Source organism: Lingula anatina, chromosome 8 (genome assembly GCF_051362555.1).
Source record: "Lingula anatina isolate TDL-2025a chromosome 8, LinAna3.0, whole genome shotgun sequence".
Lineage (NCBI taxonomy): Eukaryota > Metazoa > Brachiopoda > Lingulata > Lingulida > Lingulidae > Lingula > Lingula anatina.
The window spans coordinates 16,097,903-16,117,245 of NC_141774.1; the positions used below are offsets into that span (position 1 = coordinate 16,097,903).

General features: G+C 38.9%; 3 protein-coding genes across 3 annotated transcripts; 2 read left to right on the top strand and 1 right to left on the bottom strand.

The window, feature by feature from the left end:
• Positions 1-205: 205 nt before the first annotated feature.
• LOC106179067 (uncharacterized) lies at positions 206-5,416 on the bottom strand. Its single transcript, XM_013562571.3, has 9 exons — positions 5,217-5,416; positions 4,494-4,688; positions 3,479-3,921; positions 2,974-3,157; positions 2,218-2,451; positions 1,552-1,683; positions 1,030-1,161; positions 598-723; positions 206-412 (listed from the first exon to the last, which is right to left on the bottom strand). Exons 1-9 carry the CDS (start codon positions 5,263-5,265, stop codon positions 288-290), a joined length of 1,620 nt encoding a protein of 539 aa, XP_013418025.2. The 5' UTR covers positions 5,266-5,416; the 3' UTR covers positions 206-287.
• A 716-nt stretch (positions 5,417-6,132) lies between these two features.
• LOC106175347 (semaphorin-5A) lies at positions 6,133-10,349 on the top strand. Its single transcript, XM_024076771.2, has 7 exons — positions 6,133-6,316; positions 6,847-6,964; positions 7,308-7,445; positions 8,063-8,239; positions 8,894-9,067; positions 9,503-9,661; positions 10,075-10,349. The coding sequence occupies exons 2-7, from the start codon at positions 6,850-6,852 to the stop codon at positions 10,125-10,127; spliced, it is 816 nt and encodes a 271-aa protein (XP_023932539.2). The 5' UTR covers positions 6,133-6,316; positions 6,847-6,849; the 3' UTR covers positions 10,128-10,349.
• A 1,848-nt stretch (positions 10,350-12,197) lies between these two features.
• Positions 12,198-18,886, top strand: LOC106175339 (uncharacterized). The gene is made up of 8 exons (XM_024076734.2): positions 12,198-12,471; positions 13,774-13,903; positions 14,208-14,603; positions 14,841-15,809; positions 16,418-16,570; positions 16,714-16,884; positions 17,109-17,269; positions 17,666-18,886. The coding sequence occupies exons 2-8, from the start codon at positions 13,774-13,776 to the stop codon at positions 17,819-17,821; spliced, it is 2,136 nt and encodes a 711-aa protein (XP_023932502.2). The 5' UTR covers positions 12,198-12,471; the 3' UTR covers positions 17,822-18,886.
• Positions 18,887-19,343: the final 457 nt, after the last annotated feature.

Consider the following 19,343-nt stretch of genomic DNA (forward strand, 5'->3'; position numbering starts at 1 on the left):
ATCCACGAGAGGACCAGGTATAGTCCACCCCCTCCATTAATATGACCCTGGCAATTTTAATGTTATACGGGTGATAAATAGATACACATTCATGTATTCATAGCGATGTTCCCTACGTTCAAACACCAGGCATATATACTGAGTATAAAACGGCACCATACAAAAAAATGTAAAAATAAGCCGAAGTGTACAACACACAACAATACAAGCCTAGTATCCATTTATTTTCTTTTATTCTGTTCTAATATCATGAGGGATATGGAAGCGCGTGAGTAGCACAGGGCTTCTCAGCAGAGGCGGCAACTTTTCCTGCAGTTCTTGGCCATGTAACCTTGGTTCCTGGTGCACTCACCAATCTCAGACCAATACTGGCAGTGGGTGCCCTGGTCTGCACAACTTCCTGTCTGAATGCCTAGAGAATAAGGAAAGAAAGAAAGGAATGAGCAACAAAACATTAACATGATAATAATAATAATAATAACTTTTTTATATCCTAGGTATGCTAACGCGGGTGTAATTTATCCCCTCTCCAGCACCCCCTCCCCCCCCCCTCCCTTCCCCATGACACACCCGAACCTACCGCAACGGATTACATACTTGAACAAAGATTGCAGCTTTTCCTGCAGTTTTGCTGCATGTAAGCGGGATTGCTGGCACACACGCCTGTCTCTGCCCAGTACTTGCAGTTTGTATGCGAATCTTCACAACTTTCAGTTTGAGTTCCTAATGAAAAGAAAACACTAATACACTGAACAGAATGAACACATACATATTAACACGCACACACAAACATACACATAAAAGAAAAGAAAAAAAAATTCAAACCGTGTCACGAGAGAGTCCCTTGTGATTATATTCGCGGTCTGATTTCCACTTATTTGCACAGGCACAGTAAGCCTTGCCCTAGATATTGACCCATTTTCGTCACGCATACTCTAACCTGTGTGAATCAAATGAAGTGCGGACTTCCTGTTACCCGGACCTTCAATTTCCTAACACCGGTGGCATAATACATGTACTGAAACTTACCTGCCGCGCAGAGGTCACAACTTTTCTTGCAATGCTTTGCCATATAGACCTTGTTGGTAGAGCATTTTCCTATCACAGTCCAGTCAGTACAGTAAGCGTGCTTGTCTTTACAGTTTTCCAATATATCGACACCTTATAATAATAATAATAATAATAATAATAATAATAATAATAATAATACAGTGTAATTAAGAAACATTTACAACAGCGCTATGTGCAGTATAAATACCAATTAAAGCTTATAATTTACATTTAATAATGACCGATGACCGACTCACGTTCTAAACTACAAGGCCTCGACCACGTGCCTCGGCATTATGGTTTTTTATTCTTCCTTATTCGAGAAATGAAGTCATTATTCTCGCTGATTCGTGATTTCCAGCTCATTTTCCTGAATTCACAATGCGAAATTTAATTTCCTGTCCTGGGATAAGGTCCATTGCTGATAGATAAAAAAACGTATTCCATAAGCAAATACGATATAACTACTGGTAATGATAACATAAATTGGCCTAGGCCTACCAGTTGAGCACAAGTTACAACTCTTCCTGCAGTTCTGCTCCATATAGGCCTTGTTCCTGGAACAATCACCGTTCTGAGACCAGTCCTTGCAGTAAACGTGACCATCTGCACAGTTCTCTGACGTACTGGTTCCTTGTTTTGTAAAAAAACTGCTTCATTTCTCTTTATTATATGAATTTCAACACAGCGTGATACAACAAATTACAATACAAGTAAATACACTACATGGGCCTATATAACACTACAATATAATTATAATGTACAATTCTACTGCAGTGTGGCACAACACAGCACAATACATCACAATTTTAAGTACATACATCACATCACTGTACATCACGATTATAATATACCGCACAATAACATGTATAGGCCAACACAACACAACACAACACAACACAACACACAACACAATACAATACATAATAACGTACAACACATTTCAATACGCATTACAATACATGATAGAACACAACACAAAACACAATGCAATACACAATTTATCATGCTACAATACAATACACCACAGAATACAATGCACAATAAATCACAACACAATACACATACATACATTGCACAATGAAACACAACATAATACACGTACACAATGAAACAACACATTACACAATGGAATACAATACAGTGCAGAACCATAGAATGACCCACCAGAAGAGCACAAGTTACAACTCTTCCTGCAATTCTGTTCCATATAGGCCTTGTTGTAGGAACATTGGCCGTTCTGAGACCAGTCCTTGCAGTAAACGTGATTGTCAAAGCAACTTCCGGACCCCGTGCCAGACCCTGAGCCCGACCCCGTACCTGTGGCAGGACTGATAGCCGGTATGGTGACCGGGACGGTCGCGACGCAGTTCATCCGTAACTGCTGCGCATGCTCCTGTGCTAAGTTCAAATAAAAAAAATTCTTCAATACATCCATTGGCAATAAATGCCCGCTTTTGATATCATTGCTTATTTGTCAATAATTGCTGATCTTAATTGTTTAAGAAATAAATGAATTAAGCTAAAGATAAATCTTAAAAGAACAACGAATCCTCACGCTCAAGCTTTCGGCATATGCGTCTTATTTGGGGCATGTTGAATAAATAAAAAGGAGTCCAGGTACACTAATTCGCCTCGGGGCACGACCCCTCTGCGGGAGCTACATGGCCCTTATTCTTATTCAATAATAAAGAAAAAGAAAAAGAAAAAAATGTCTAATAATGGCGGATACAGTTTTTTTAAAGAAATCATTATTTAAATGAAGAAACATAAACCTTTTTATCTGAGTGGATAATCCGATAATAGAATGTATATTCATTTATAAATCCATAGTTAAATAAACAAACAAACAAATAAATAAACAAACAAATAAATAAATAGATAAATAAATAAATAAATAAATAAAATAATAAGCACACTTACATCGAAGAGTTTGACTATTGCCACATCTGTTGATATAGTGGTTATTACAGGGGAAGATCTCCTGGACTAGGGCATAGGCAACAGGGTCGTAATTCTTCAGGTCGTCCTTGGTGCGGACAGGACCGTCCTTGTTCACAGAGGCTCTCTGTGTGTTGGCGTTGAAATAACTTTGCACTGCCTTAGCCTTTAAAGGGTGAAATATGAATAAGTTTATGAATTACATATTTTGGGAAACAAATGCGCAAAATAAATAAATAAATAAATAATAATAAATAAATAAATAAAAGAAATAAAATAAAATAAAAGCTTAAGGAATGAAAAGGCTCAGAAAAAATTGTGTCGGTAAAACAATTGTTTGCGTAAATTGTTAGTCGGTTTTAGTACAATTGTTCAATAACAGCACAGGAAGACTACCCTTTCTGTTACTTGAGACCAAAGACTTTGTCGTAGAGAGGATAATACTTATTATAGTCATTTATTCTTTATTTGCTGGATATATACACACCCAGTATTCAACCTCATTGGTGATGGAATACGTGTCAGTCCACAGGCCCCGTGAACGAGCGCTGGCATACGCCCTTTTCAGGCGGCTTTTAAATCCGGGGATAGCAAAATGCACTCCAAGGGCCTGGAGCCCGTGCCCGTACTCGTGCAGAGCGACGTCATCGTTGGGGTCAAAGGTATCCGAGGAATAACAGAGAGCGTTCTCCTCGGCGCAAGTGGCCACAGGGGCTGACAACGAGGCTCCGAAACCACGTGCTATACTGTCCCAATAGGAATCCAAATACGCATGCTCCGGGATGCTTCGGGTGACTTCGTTCATCGCATACACGGCGAAACGGCCGAAATGTTTGTAGTAGGAAAGACGAATGTCTTGTCTGTCGGCAAGCAGGAATCTTACGACATAACACGCGCGTTTTAGTGCATTGTCAGGTACATGTACAGAACCTGAAAGAATATTTAAGACAAATTGTACGGTAAGGTATGTACTTTGGATTCAAGAGTTAACTAAGACTTGTGCATTTTTATTTCCCCACAAAAAAAAAAAAAAAAAAAAAAAAAAAAGAAATAAACCGGAAAATAATTCTTAGTATCAGTGTAGACTCCTTTAATAAATTAAAGCCTCGTTTTTTTTATATTTTTTCTAAAAAGGTTTTTAATTATTCCATGTAATACTTTTTTCGGCTCCGGAAATTTAGTTGATAGATGATAACATGTATATACAATGTACGTTTTATATATTAGATGTTTGTTATCAAAATTAAAAAAAAAACTCAACACACTTAGAAATAAAGTTTATCATAATCTAATTCTAAGAAAAAGCATTCCAATCCAATGTTAATGCACGGTGGTGCAAAGTTTTATTGAATTAAAGAATGTTACTGCGCTTTCCATACACAAATTCAATTATCTGTGGTTGGCATGAAACTATAAATATGCTGCTTCCACTAAAAGTGATCTGTTTCTGAAGCAAAAATTGTCACTTATTAGAACATTACCAGAATGTTTCAAAACCGTACCTAATATTGGTATCCCGTAGGCCTCAGTATATTTCTGATAGTATGCACTTATCCCGCTAGGGCCCATATTAGCAGCACTGCGGAGTTCCCCAGGGACAGCTCTTACGTTCCAACAGCTGTGAGACTTCGTGGGGGCGCCAGGTCTCTCGCTGGACCGCGAATTTATCGTCCTCATAAACATGGCCGACGATGCAACTTGGTTAAGGAATTCGATAATATGTTTAGGTTGTTAAATCTATATTAAAACTGTATTTGGACAGGATTTTAATGCACGTGCATTGCGCTAACGAAAGATAAAATGCTAGTACAGGGGTAGAGTGGATTTTTACAACGTTGAGGAACAGAGGACCATGATTGGAGCAATTCAAAGGGGAGTTAGGCATATAGAGATTTTCTCTAGACATATTTTTAGTAAACCTTGCGTCCATCTGCACGAGAGAAAGCGATTGTTACATATACTGGTTTAAACATATGTATTATTCTGTACGAGTATCTATCCACTTTTTCTCTTTTGGAATTGGCAAACATGTTAAATATTTCAAGTTGGCCACGGTTGCCGCTTAGATACCTAAGCTGGACACTTTCAAAGCCCCCCGAATAATATTTTTTAAGTTCCAAGGAAACAAAATGTTCACGATGGGACCCAGCAAGGGTGAGGGAATCAAGCTTGAAAAGCACAGGTGTGTTAACTAAACAATAGAGGGAGCCACATCGCACACTTACCGCCAAAGCACAACAGAGCGCATGTCACTGATCGTAACAACAACCCCATATTTCTTTCAGTGCGGTTTGCCTCGTAGAAGAACCTATGATAAATGTCAAGTACTAAAATGTTGAAACACGAATACCGACCACAGTCTGTTTATCGCCACATTTGTAACCGCACCATGTGGTAGTTTTCTCATGCAGTGTTGATATGTTCCTTTATGGTCTGTTGATACCGAGTATGATCGTTTATTTAACCCCCGGCAGGCAAGGAGGTCACTCTTACCCCCAGCAGACATAAACCAGGGGTTACTTTTACTGTCTTGTTAATCGAAAACCTCAAACTTTAAAAAAATCTGTTTGCCGAACGTTCGTCATACGGGTACAATATTAAAATATCAAAACTGAAGTTAAAATATACCGTGTCGTAAGTGACTAAACGTTTTGACCTAGGAGTAGGCATAGCGTTTTTTTAAACGATTAATTATTTTTATAGCATTACACAACAGACGATGAGAAGTCAATTCACTATTTGATATACCTACCAAAAATGATTTAAATGACAAACATTAGAAGTTGGCAGTCACTACTGTGGCTGCTTTTATCCCTTGTGTCGGTATTTTCAAGATTTGAATAGAATTAGTTTCAAAATTATCCTTTGGTTTTTATACAGGAGGAGTTTTCGAATTATGGCTTTAGCGCTCAGATTGAGAATATGAAACATGACTTAAATTGTAAAAAGTCCAATTAATTTATTTGATTAAAAAACGTGCACCAAGGCATAATCGGAATCATCACTATTAAACGTCACAATACCCAGAATTTCCAGTTTTTAAAAATGTTCTTTCGCTGGGAGTTGGGGGTGAGGGTGAGGAGGGGGTGGAAGACAGAGAAAGAGAGATCGAGGGGCCAACGATGACACTTCATCATCACCTGTCAGGCACGCGCGTTCTATCACGCTGTAAACTTACCCTATTAATGGCAACATTAGCACGCTAACAGCGCAAACAAATGTACATTTCTTCAACAAGACTTGTTAACGTGATCAGCCGGCGTCTGGGATATGTCTACTGGAGGTGGGCAGACAGTTAGGTAAGACGGCCATCAGGTTGATAAAGGTGAGTTTGACTAGCTTGTTAACAATTTGATTGATCTTTATTATGTCATAGACACAAATATACACCAGTCATTGCTGAAGTGTCGTTTTTCACTAGAACGTTAACACCCAAGATGGCCTCTAATTTGCCTGATAGTTCAACTGGCAAGTGTTTAAATGATCGATCTCATGTATTTTACATATATGTATGAACACATGTATTTGTAAGTGTGAACAGACTGCCTTTTAAAATTAAATGCAAGCCAAAGAAATTAAAATAAATAAAGCTTTTGTATTATTGTTTTCAAGATGATTTTATTACTATTGCTTGAGATATCTTGACATATTTCGTTGCCCGCCTCTTTTTATTCTATCTTTAATCATTATCGAATATTTAAGTTGCAGAGAGACCGACACAATTAAATCAAGTCCAATTCAGGTGATTCCGAATATCATTTTAATTCCTTCGTATTCATCCAAGAAGTCCACATTGATAAATATTAGTATATCAAACCATGCACTGCATCTCGTATTATTTTGTTCTTTGTTCAGACTATGATGCATTTGACAAAGGAGCAGGTTTTGCAGTGTACGTGCATATGCCTGCTTTGTCTCGCGTGTGCGCGTGCTCAGGTAACCCTGGCAACCACGCCTAAACACCCTGCAGAAGGTATGTGGATCACAAAATAAAACCACAGCATGTGAACCATCGCTAAGAATATACAGTCATTAATTACTTATCAAACAGCTGATATGATTCAATCCGGAATGTTTCACATTTTAGTACGTCACACGCCAGGTTTCAGCTTTAAAATATATTTTTCTAAACCATCCCAGGCACTCAGTGTCTTTACATGTATTTCTTTATAACTAAATTTTAAATTCGCTCATCGCTGCTGATTAGGGCGTTTGAGGAAGCATGCAGTCTACCTAGGAAAGATGTATATTTAATTTTTTGCATTTATTCTAAGGGGTATGTGTATTTCGGATGTGGTTTCCTGTGGCCATTTCAGGGCAGTGTGAATGGAAGGGGTGGTCACCGTGCAGCGCCTCGTGCGGCGGGGGGATTCAGGCTCGGGAACTCGACGACTGCTGCCACCTCTGCGTGACGAGAGTGGAGGCTCGGTCCTGTAATCAGGAGATTTGTTCTGGTACGGAGAGAGAGAGAGAGAGAGAGAGAGAGAGAGAGAGAGAAACCAAGAGAGAGAGAGAGAGAGAAATTGAGAGATAGAGCCTAGTACGGAGAGAGAGAGAGAGTCAGAAAGAGAGGGAAACTGAGAGAGAGAGAAAGAGACTGAAAGAGAGGGAGAAAGAGAAATTCAGAGAGAGAGAGAGAGAGAGAGAGAGAGAGAGAGGAAAAAAGGGTGAAAGAAGGGTATAAGTACTACAAACTCCCCTCGCTGTTAGTATCGTGTAGCAACATCCGACATATGTCAACTTGCCCCGTTGATCCAATGATGCCTTCTTTGAAGAATAAAGGTATTATCATAAAACAAAATGTATAACCGTATATTAGTATATACAGGAATGCAGTTGCAACTGAATATACATTTTTACAGGCAATTAAACTATTATACTATTTAAATATATGCAAAATTTAAATTAACAAACCTGTTTTGAAAAAGGTACAGAGGAAGTCTGTTATGTGCTACTTATATTTTATTTAACCCCAGCTCCAGTAATCTTAATAACCATCTTTACTGAAAAGTATTCTTATAAAACTTTTTATATCTATAACAAAAATCGATTATCTCACATATCATTCCAGTAAGTGTCAATGGTTACTGGGGCGAGTGGTCTGGGTATGGCGACTGCAGCGCCACATGTGGTGGAGGAATTCAACTGAGAACGAGGTCATGTGACAGACCCTCCCCTACCGGTCAAGGTCGGCCGTGTCTGGGACAGTCCACGGAAATCCGGACATGTAATGAACATGGATGTCCAGGTAGGTGTTTTAATTAACTTTGGTTGTAATAACCTTGACCTTACTGAATTGCTCTCGATCAGTCTCAGTATGTACTGGTGAATTAATAATAATAATAATAATATATTTAGAAGACAACTATAACAATCTCAAAAATAGGTTTAACAAGTGATGAATAATTATTTAAAAGTTTTAAATAAAATAATAAAATATCTACTGGTTGTATAAAATGCATTAGTAGTTAGAAAAAAAAACAAACAAAATATCAATAAAAAATTACAACCCTTTTTGAAAAGCATTTGTAGAACCATTAATTTGAAATGTATATAGGCTACACATTCTGTTCGTCGTTTATTTTCTCAAATAACCTGTACGTGACTCTCACTCGAAAATGGAAATGTGCCTTTCTACTGATAGGCCTATTTGACTTACATAAAGTTTTATCGTTAGTGCATCTTGTTGCGCCTAATGTACATGTATAATCTGATGTCGTACATGAACGCTGTACTGTTACATGTACACGGTATAATGCAAGTCAAAACAATTTTTTAGAAATAAGTGTTTTTAAATATTTGATTGCAATATATCAGCAAAGAGTCCGTGTAGTTCTTAAAATCGTCCAGAGAGTTTTCACATGCCTGGTTGTTGATTTCTCTGTTAACTGTTTTCCTTTAGTCAACGGAAATTGGAGCGAATGGTGTGAGTGCCCATCTAAGTGCAGCGTAACTTGTGGAGGGGGAGTGCGCACGCGTACTAGAGTGTGCAGTAATCCAGCGCCAGCCAATGGCGGGGCTGATTGCGTCGGACCTAGCCAATTAGAAGAAAGCTGTAATACACTTCCTTGTGGAGGTGAGTGGGATTTAAGTGACCGGACGTTTTTTACCCTTAATAAAATGGACAATGTGTAAACAGTAAGCATGAGCTCCAAGACGGTCATAACGTTGAATCAAGTACGTTTAATGATATGATGATAGAAGTACTACATGTAGTAATTACCCCTGTAGTTAATGCCACGACAGTCTGACTGGAATTCACCTTTGGGATAGCAGTATCTAACCTTCTGATATCAGGAGCCTTTAAATTATAGGCCGATACAATAATTTTGTAAGAGACTACCAGCGAACCCCGTGGCCAGAGAGTACCACTATCTTCATCTAGTAGTACATGCACGGTACATGTATTATATACAGAAAAATGTAAACTTTTAATGATATTGGAGCTGAATTTTTAAATTCGCAATAAAATTAAAACAAATGACCAACATCTCCGCGTTTGTCGTTACAGTGGACAGTCGCTGGTCACCATGGTCGAAGTGGTCAAGTTGTGACCGCGTGTCATGTACAACTGTACGTACGCGCACCTGTTTATCTCTGAACCCACAAAGCGGTCACTGTTTCGGACAGGCGTATGAAAAGCTGCCATGTGCTGCATCATGCTGTTTCGGTAAATTTCCTCAGTTTTCATTGTTATTTTATTTTATTTTTTATATGTATTTCTTCATTTCTTTTCCTTCTTTCTTTCCTGTTCTATTTGTTGGTTTCTTTGTTTACTCATTTATATCTTTTCTTAGCTTAAATAAAACTAAACGTGCCATTATTACATCCCCTTTTATTTTTTATGATAATTTTTCGAACGTCTTCCAATTTATGCCGTATCTGGATCTCAATTAGACTAAATGCATTATTCTACGTTAAACATTTATCACTGGTCAACACCGCACGATTCAGATCTTTATGTTTTGTGTATTCTATGCACTCGCGATAAATTCTAGTTAGCTGTTAGCTATTATTACCATACTGTAACGTTTTACTGCCAGTCCTCACCTTATTCAGAACCCGTGCTCGTTTCTTTCCCAGGAACGTATCGTCTTGGATACTCCGCCTCACCTCAAGCGCAGTGCCACCTATAATTCTGAAGGGCTGTGACTGTAGGAGGGAAATGCCCATTACCATGTTAAACGTTCGCCATTTACAAGTTTATTTAGATCAATGAAATACTTAATATCACATACGAAAGAGCTTAGAATTTCAAAGACTTGCCGTCTAAACACATAAAGCAATGGGACTCATCATAAAGATAATGTATGTTGGGAGTGTGCCAGTAAAATCTTACATCATTTTTGTGTACTGCATTTACTTTGTTTTTGTCACATTCACAAGCGATGAAGTAAATATATTTCTCAGCCTGGGTATTTAAATTGATGTACATGTAGTAAAAAGCAAAGGACTTACAGAAGAGGGGGTAGCTTAAGCCCGCGGTAACCTGTGATCGACCAAATGTCATCCATCGTTTACTGTAAAAGTGATATCTTTTTCACATTGGACTCTGCGGATCACTTTAAAGTCGCGATACGGTATTTTCACCGATGGTTAAGCGAGATATTATTTGCTGTGGCAAGTAATGATTGATTTTAATTCTTGTGATGCTCTGGTTGGACCCCACCGCCATCCTTTCTCTCAGACAAACCCAAACGAACATTGAATAGCACTGCAACATACCGCAGTCAGCTGGCTTTAATTGTTTTAACATATCACTCCGTAACAGTGTCAGAGGATGGAATGGTGCAATGTGTTTACGGTACCGATATGTTGATAAGAAAGTCATGTCGACGGTCAAAATTGCTCTAAGAAAAAATGTATGTAGTAACAATAGAGATTATATAATATTGTATAATATTTATCTGATGTGAAATTAAAACTTTGAAAGATTATTTTCTCGACACACACACACACACACACACACACACACACACAGGCAAAAGATCATTATCTCCAAAGACACTAGAGTGACTTTTGTCGAAATCGTATTGCATGAAATACACGACAATTAATGAAAAAGCCATTTTCTTTAAAATATGCCATTGCTGCACCTAAAGCGTCCCCACTCACATTCCGATGTACTGAACCGAACAAGGTGACATATTGCGGGTTTTCCACGGTGATCTGAATTAATTCAGCGTAGACACTTATAACTACTGTTAGTTATCCAGTGTGGGGCTTTATGTTGCAAAATTTACTTAAGGGCGCGTTGCCAATGAAAATATCGATCAACTTGACTGCCGTGTCCGTTCGTTTGCAGTCAAAACGAAGTGAAAAAGCTTTCACAATCTGAGTTCATACGAAAGTTAATCACCTCCGCCCAGCTGCTCGAGGAGTTTGGGTTAATTCCACATTGGTTTATTAGATGTGATCTAGAAGCTGAACGTTTTCCAGTCTATATTCCACACGAAACACCATTTTGAGCTTGCAGCTTATATTTCTAGTCACGCAAAATTAATGGTTAGTGAAGTCAAATAAACACCTATGAAGAGAGTATGTAATTTGTCGGAATGAGAAAACACGCTTTAATTTTATGCACGACATAAATCAATGCGTTTTGCTCATGTTAATGCGTTTTACAGAATGATAACAGAATAAGGCCTCAACTTTTCTATTTGTCCTGACATGATAACTGCGTAATTTTGAATTGAAATTGAAAAATGTCGTGCCCTCTAAATGTAGTCCGTTAAAATCTTTAATTTTTTTTTGCAATATTTTAAAGGTACCCGGAGTCTCAGCGTGTATTGTGACCGATGTTGTACATGTATGTGTATACATTACGCATTTATTCCCCAAAGCTTTCTGTAGCATGGTATTTTCACCGCTTTCTTTAAATAAAATACCATTTTTTCCATTAGAATTTGAAAGGAAATAAAATGAAAACTGTACGCTTGATGGTGTACTCAATGATGATCCTGTGCTGAAAGAGAGATTAAGTATTGAGGGGGAACCGTTCGAAAGAACCGCCCTTTTTATCAGGAAAGGGTCCATTCTGGGTAAAAATTGATATAGGTGCACAAAAGTTTCATTGTAAAAAGTCCTCTTTTTCGGAAAAAGAACCCCCCTTTTGAAATTGCTGGCTACAGGCTTGTTGTTTTTATGATACTTTGCTGCTCGCGTTTGAAAGATTGGTACATTATATGCGCTGTCGGAAGCGTGTCATTTGACGAAGGGTGCGATTAAAACACCAGTTTAACGATTATTTTTCTTGGTCTAACTAAAAGCAATGACGTCGCTTCATTCCATTCGCATTGACCAATGTTAAGGCTGTTTGTAAGAATATAATTAAACCCATTCCTTATGGTAGAAGTGCCTTTAATTTCCTTTAATCGACACCGTATAGACAACCAAACCGTTTGTCGTCGTCAACTAAAAGTGCAGATCTTGATTAGGTCCCTGTGGAGATACCACGGCACAGGTGATTTGTTAGCTTAGGTGAGTCTATTCTATTCTTACGTAAACCTCATTTTTTTCAGTAGCGAAACTGATTAAGAATTTATAGAAACAGCGAATTGTTATGTCCTTCAAAAGGATGGTGTGGGCCGAATATCGGCACATACAGGTACAGTATATCTAAATAGTGGATTTTTAGATAGGTATGTCGTTAAGTTTGTAATGAAGACACATGGCCAGATTATATAAGGCAGAGGTATGGTAAAACATGCTAATGAACTGAATCTTGACTACTAATTACATAAAGAATTCAGGAGGACCTTTAGAAATGTTTTAAGCACGCGCATATGCATAATTGAATTGGTGCTGTTTAATTAAGTCATGAGCCCTATTGAAATAAGAGTCTTAGCAGATTCTATTTGAATTCGATTATTCGGATATTAAGCAAAGCAAATGGCTTTTTGGGTCATATGACATGAAAACCTGTTGCGATTATCAAGTCCATATCATTGGTTTATCTCAGTGATAAAGACGGTGTGTGGAACATTAGATGAGTTACATGTTGGCTGAACTGCCTTATCTCGCGGTCTTCTGAAATCGTGAAATAAAGCTGCATAAAATGTGACCGCTATGCGTCAAAAAATTGCCATTTTCGCTGACGTTCATCTCCACTCACATACCAACGTGTTAGCACGCCTTGTGCACAGCATCAAAATGAGCCTGGTTGTTGACATCTACAGTTTGAGGTCATGTCCGTGCCTGTGGTCGATGTCGTTTTCTTGATCTTTGCTTACTTGTACTGAGAGAGTATATTATATCTACATGTACATATGTTTTGTTGCCAATCCAACAGGTATCAGAAAAAAAATTCTTAGTTTTAGTACACATTTTACTTTTTTTCAAAGACGAAGCATGCGCATTGGAGCACGAGGAAAAAACTTAAATGTTGTCAGTAGATGAAGAATAAATGGAGCTGTAATTGTTAAATTAGTCACCTGCATCCTGAATACCGTGTAATTACACTTAATCTGAATTAAATATGCCATAAAAAGGATATACTCAACAAATTTGAAGGTAACATAAAATGGCCATGTTTTAAGGCATCATAATGCATGCAATGCCATGTAATCTAAATAAACTTGTATTTGGTTTCACAGTTTAATTACATACATTTCAGCTTTTCTTAGGATAAAAACTTTCATTTCAGCGATTATACAATGTGGATATATTTTTTCCATGAACATTATACATACAGTACATGAATCCAAATGCATATTAATGTAGCTGCGTTCATTATATGTAGTGTTTCTTGCATATAATCATATGCATTGGTTTTGTTTCCAGATGATGATTTTTCTCCACAGCACGCTGGGGCCTGCATTGCTAGTATGGTGCTTACTAATTGTGATTGGGACAGTGTCACATGCGAAGAAAATAAAATTCCCGGACACGACACCCAGGCCACCGATCAAAGGTAATTTAAGAAATGCTTTCTCAATTGTTAACGTTATAACGTCACAGTGTTGTAGTGCTTGTCGCATATAATAAAGTTAATTTTTAATAATAATAATAATAATAATAATAATAATTGGTTGTACAACGACAACAATTATAATAATAATTATTATTATTATAATGATGATGATGATGGACTTGCAGTAAAATAACAATATACACAATATCTATTACTTTCGGCTATACTGCGCATAGTTTAGAAAAGGGTAAAAAATGAAATAAAAAATAGAGTGAATAAAAGTCTCCCCATGTTTCTACATCAGATTGCTCAATTGACCTGTGTCTTGCCATCGACACGTCTGGAAGTTTAGAAGTAGAGACCACTGACGGAAAGACCGCCTTCGACCACGTGATAGACTTCACCCTCAGCCTCATGGAACGCGTAAATAACTTGGGGCTGGACGTCGATCCACGCTACGCCGCTGTTGTCTTCTCCCATACTGCCAGAGTTTACTTCAACTTCAATATTAATCAAGAGATGAAAACGCTTAGACCAAAATTAAAACGACTGAAGTTGTTTGGTGGAGGGACGAATATACCGGATGCCATGACGACGTGCCGGAAGTTACTCACGGATCCGGCGAGTGGTGCTCGACTGGTACCGGAAGTGACGCAAGTGGTGCTCGTGTTGACGGATGGTGTCAGCACCAAAGGATTGGGTAGGCTCTCCAACATTACCAAAATGATGGTACAAGTAGTACTATTTGACTGTCTGTAAAATTGCACATTGTTTTTTTTTATTTTACAATACATTTATTCTCATTATTTTAGCCTCTGGTAAAGATTGAACCCTCCCTCCCCTTCAAAGAAAAAACCAAAGAAAAAAGAAAAGAGAGAAAATCGAAGCTTGAATTACCACCTTTCAAGTGTCATGAATTCTAACCATCAATTTCCAGGTAAAATGAGCATAAGTGAAGCCGCTTACGATTTGGGTAAACGTGGCATAATAAGCATCTCTCTGGGAGTCGGAAACCTGGATGATAAAGAACTTCTTGCCATCGCCCAAGACAGCCCAAGCGCCACCTTCCATGTCGATGATGCGGAGAGTTTAATGGATATAATTGACACAGTTGGGATATCTGCTTGCACGGCAACCTTACCTCCAACAACTACAACTACTACAACAACTACTACAACGACAACACCTACCACAACTACTACTACTACTACGACTACAACTACAACAACAACAACAACAACGCCATCTACCACCACTAGGCCAACTACAGGCTATCTTCCATTTACAAGCTCTAAGTCAATTGCATCTTCTACACCAACTACAGCATCTCCGCCAGCTACAATATCAAAGTCCATTACAGGTTCTACACCAATTACAGCTTCTCTGCCAGCTAAAATATCAAAGTCAATTACAGGCTCTAGACCAACTACAGCTTCTCCGCCAGCCACAATATCAGAGTCAGTTACAGGTTCTACACCAATTACAGCATCTCCGCCAGCTACAATATCAAAGTCCATTACAGGTTCTACACCAATTACTGCGTCTCCGCCAGTAACAATATCAGAGTCAATTACAGGTTTTACACCAACTACAGCTTTTCCGGCAGCTACAATTTCTAGGTCAATTACAGCTTCAACGCCAGCCGAAGCCTTCAGGCCAACAACGTCTACATCAACTACAGCCAATACGCCAATCACACCTACGCCAGCTACAACTACCTACCGAACAAGTAGTACACTTTCCACCACTGCCAAACCGTCTGTAACCAGGGAGTTCACCGCGGCACCTGTGACCCACATCGTGCCTGATGTACCTACCACGACTAAACCAATAACGACCAGTGAGTTGGAGGATTTCCATGTAGACAAAGAGTATGGCGGGCGGGTGACACCACCGACGCCACCAGGTGGGTACTGTATTTGTCGCATGAGTCATACCGGTAAGGTGGTTTTAGTGTCAGCACATAAACAACCCCAGCTGACCCCCCCCCCAACCTTAGCCAACACTACACCGCCCCAACCCAGCGCAAAACGTATCCCCCTACTCCAGACCCCACTGCATTCCTCTACCTAAACCCAAACAAAACAGCAATTGCAGTTTTAGTCACCCTGACGATGGGCATCAACCAAGGTTTCGGGATTTGGGGTAGAATCAAGTGAGATTTAAGGGGAAAGGAGCAAGAAAAACCCTGTAAAGGCATATCAGCTAGTGAAGTGTAGCAACGATTCATTAAAACTGACATCAGACGTCCATGGATATTTTCTGTTTACTTTCTGCCGTATTACCTAGTCAGTATATATTTAAACTTATAATTGGTACGTTCACAAAAGCGGACTAACTAGTCCACGGTTCAAATATGTCCAACCCACTTCAGTGCTTGTTCCGTAATACCCACGGGAATCTAGTCAGTGTTTGTTAAGAGATGAGACGGCAAGCTTTCAAATGGGTCGCCATATTTGATCCGCGGACTAGTTAGTCCGCTGTTCTGAATGCAGCCATTGTCTGGTTTTCCAGATGTCAACTTTTCCTGTTCCTCATGGAGCGAGTGGGAGGAGTGCGACCGCCCGTGCAACGGAGGGGTGCAGACCCGTTACAGAGACTGCTGCGGGAATTGTGAAGAACCTGACACAACGCAAACGCGCAAGTGCAATACTCAACCTTGTGCAGGTGAGCTTTTTACAGTTACAATTTTATTATGCCTTTAACGTATAAACAGACTTTCGGTTTTTGTTGAATTTTTTTTATTGTGTTTTCATACGTTATGTCACATACCGCCATCATCTTTTAAAAAGTCAAATTAATGCCTCCAGTTCACGGTAGATGGAGCCAGTGGACGGAGTGGTCGGACTGCACAGCTAGTTGTGATGGGGGCGCCAGGGGGCGAACTCGGTCGTGCACGGCACCCCATCCTGTCGGAGACGGTCAAAGTTGCCAAGGGTCATCTGTAGAGTTCCAGAATTGTAACTCACATCGCTGCCCAGGTAGGTCAACTGCTGTTTCAGCTGTCCAGAAGACTATTTATCTATTTTTTAATTTATCGACTTCGATTCAAATGATTTATTTATGGATTTGAACTTACATTTATTAACCACCTACTCACTTAGCCATTAAATTTTTACCTGCTTTATGTTGGATACTGAAAATTGCAAACTTGAATACAAGAAAAAATCTCACATAGTTTGTCAAATCTGATGTTCAATTTCAGTGTGTGAAGGAAGTCACGTGCGCGATTACACGTGCTCACCCCACGTGCCGCTGTACTTATACTGCCAGCGCGGCACGGTGAAGGTCACGGGCGTCTGTGCAGTGTACAATTTTATACGGAACATGTGCATTCCGATCCCGGATCTCCTGAACCAACTCAACGTAAGTCGAAACTATTATGTATATAGTATATATACATGTACATACATGCCAAAACTTCAATGCATGTTATGGAATTGCTGTACCAGTATTTGACCTCGAAAAATGAAAAAGCAGGTGACCGAGTGGTTTTAATAAGATTGGGACAGTGGGAAACTAACTACTGTATCTCATCAGTTTTACTTTCCCCTTAATAAGTTTATTTGTCGTAAATTCCATGTTCTCCTCTGCCCGCACATCGTTGAGTATTCAAATGTGCTTTCAATTTCTATTTTATGATCTGCATATTTTATTTTATTTTGTTTTTATTCTATTTTATATATTCTCATCTATTCAATAATCCGTCATTTATCTATTTATTTTTGTTTATTCGTCGTATACATGTTTTATGTGTTTTAGTCCCAATGCAGCAGCACGTCGTTTTGCCGAGTTACTAACACGTGTGGTGACCTCGACTACCTCTCCATCCGGGTTACCTACCAATGCTGTGACGTCACCCCTGTGTGTGACCAATGGAGCAAGGCGCCAGAATGTCAATCATTCACTGGTCCTTAACATGTGATGCTCAGTTGACCGAGACGTTGTTTCTGCACAGAGAAGTCAGCTGTATCGCCGGCATGGTGATTCTTCGTTAGACCGTGGCTTCAATTCACAAAAGAAATTAAGTCCAAAATTAGATGCTGATATATTAAAGCGACAAGCTACGCGCGTAATTGTAACTAAACCCATCATAAATTGGCAAAACTTGATCAAAGGGAGGAGTGTGTGATGCCTCTTTTCAAGGTTAATACGATTGGCTTTTGATTATATAATGAGGACCCCAACACCGGTACCGATACTTCATTTCAGTTTCTTTGAGAGAATTACAGAAGTATCCGATACATTCGCTCCATTCGGAATGGATGATCCGAGTACTTACTGATCCGCCGACTAAATATGGCCAACCACAATTCCAAAGCGATGCCGCTGATTCCTGATGGTTTCCCCGACTCTACACGCGCCTTTAAACGGATTAGATATGTGCTCCGAGGTTTAATTGCCAGGCCCCGGCAGCAACCGCGCGTGTGCAGGCGGGGAGAACAAAAGGATCCAGCGGCACCGCTTTTGAAATGAGGTCGGCCATATAAGTCAGCAGATCAGTAAGTACTCGGATCATCCATTCTGAATGGGGCTATACATGCACGCATTCGTTTTACCCGGTGACTTTTATGTCAAATATAAAATGCCAAAAAATGACAACCTTAAGAACGCGGAGCTCGATACGTAGTACGAATAGAGAATTGCCCATGCTTTTAATTTTTTACCAGCAAGGAATTGTCTTAAATTGGCAGTCGTTTGTTCAATGTTATCTTAACTGTCATCTAAAATGTGAAGGATGACCATTCATTAGATGTATGCAAGATACTATTATTAATTTGTTAACTTCTTGACAGAAATCATCCGTAACAAATATTTCTCAACAGCCCATGAGTGCAGTGCTGTTCCTAATTATCTTTTAGTCGCGTTGATAAAAATGACAACAATTTCAATTTTCTCCATAGCCAAGGGGGTGTCTTTATTAAGCGCATCATTGACACATTAATTACTGAGTTTAAGAATCCGAATAAAAACAGAACAGTAGACTTTTTTGCTTTATGTCTGTATATATAAAGTGTACCCGTGTGTTTGAATTCATCCGAGGATCATTAGAGACAGCCCAAAGTCTCGCGACTTATCGTGACCATGCGGGATTAAGATCTCTCAAAACATACCGAACATGTATCGCTAATATATATCGCTCAGTGTGAAAATGGCTCACGTGTAGACACAGATCTATGTAAGAGTAAACCACCGACAATTAACTATTTTGCTTAATATCACCAATGCACAAACTATTCTTTCTGACGTCCCTTACAGTTTCTTTAACCGTTTTATATTTAAATTGCAATAATACCGTATGATGTCACCTAATACAGATACATATTATATTATATTATATTATATTATATTATATTATTCCTTTTTTACACTTGATAAAATGAACGTCCCTCCCTGTATACACTGCATATATGTATATATTCATGATTATTCTCTGGGT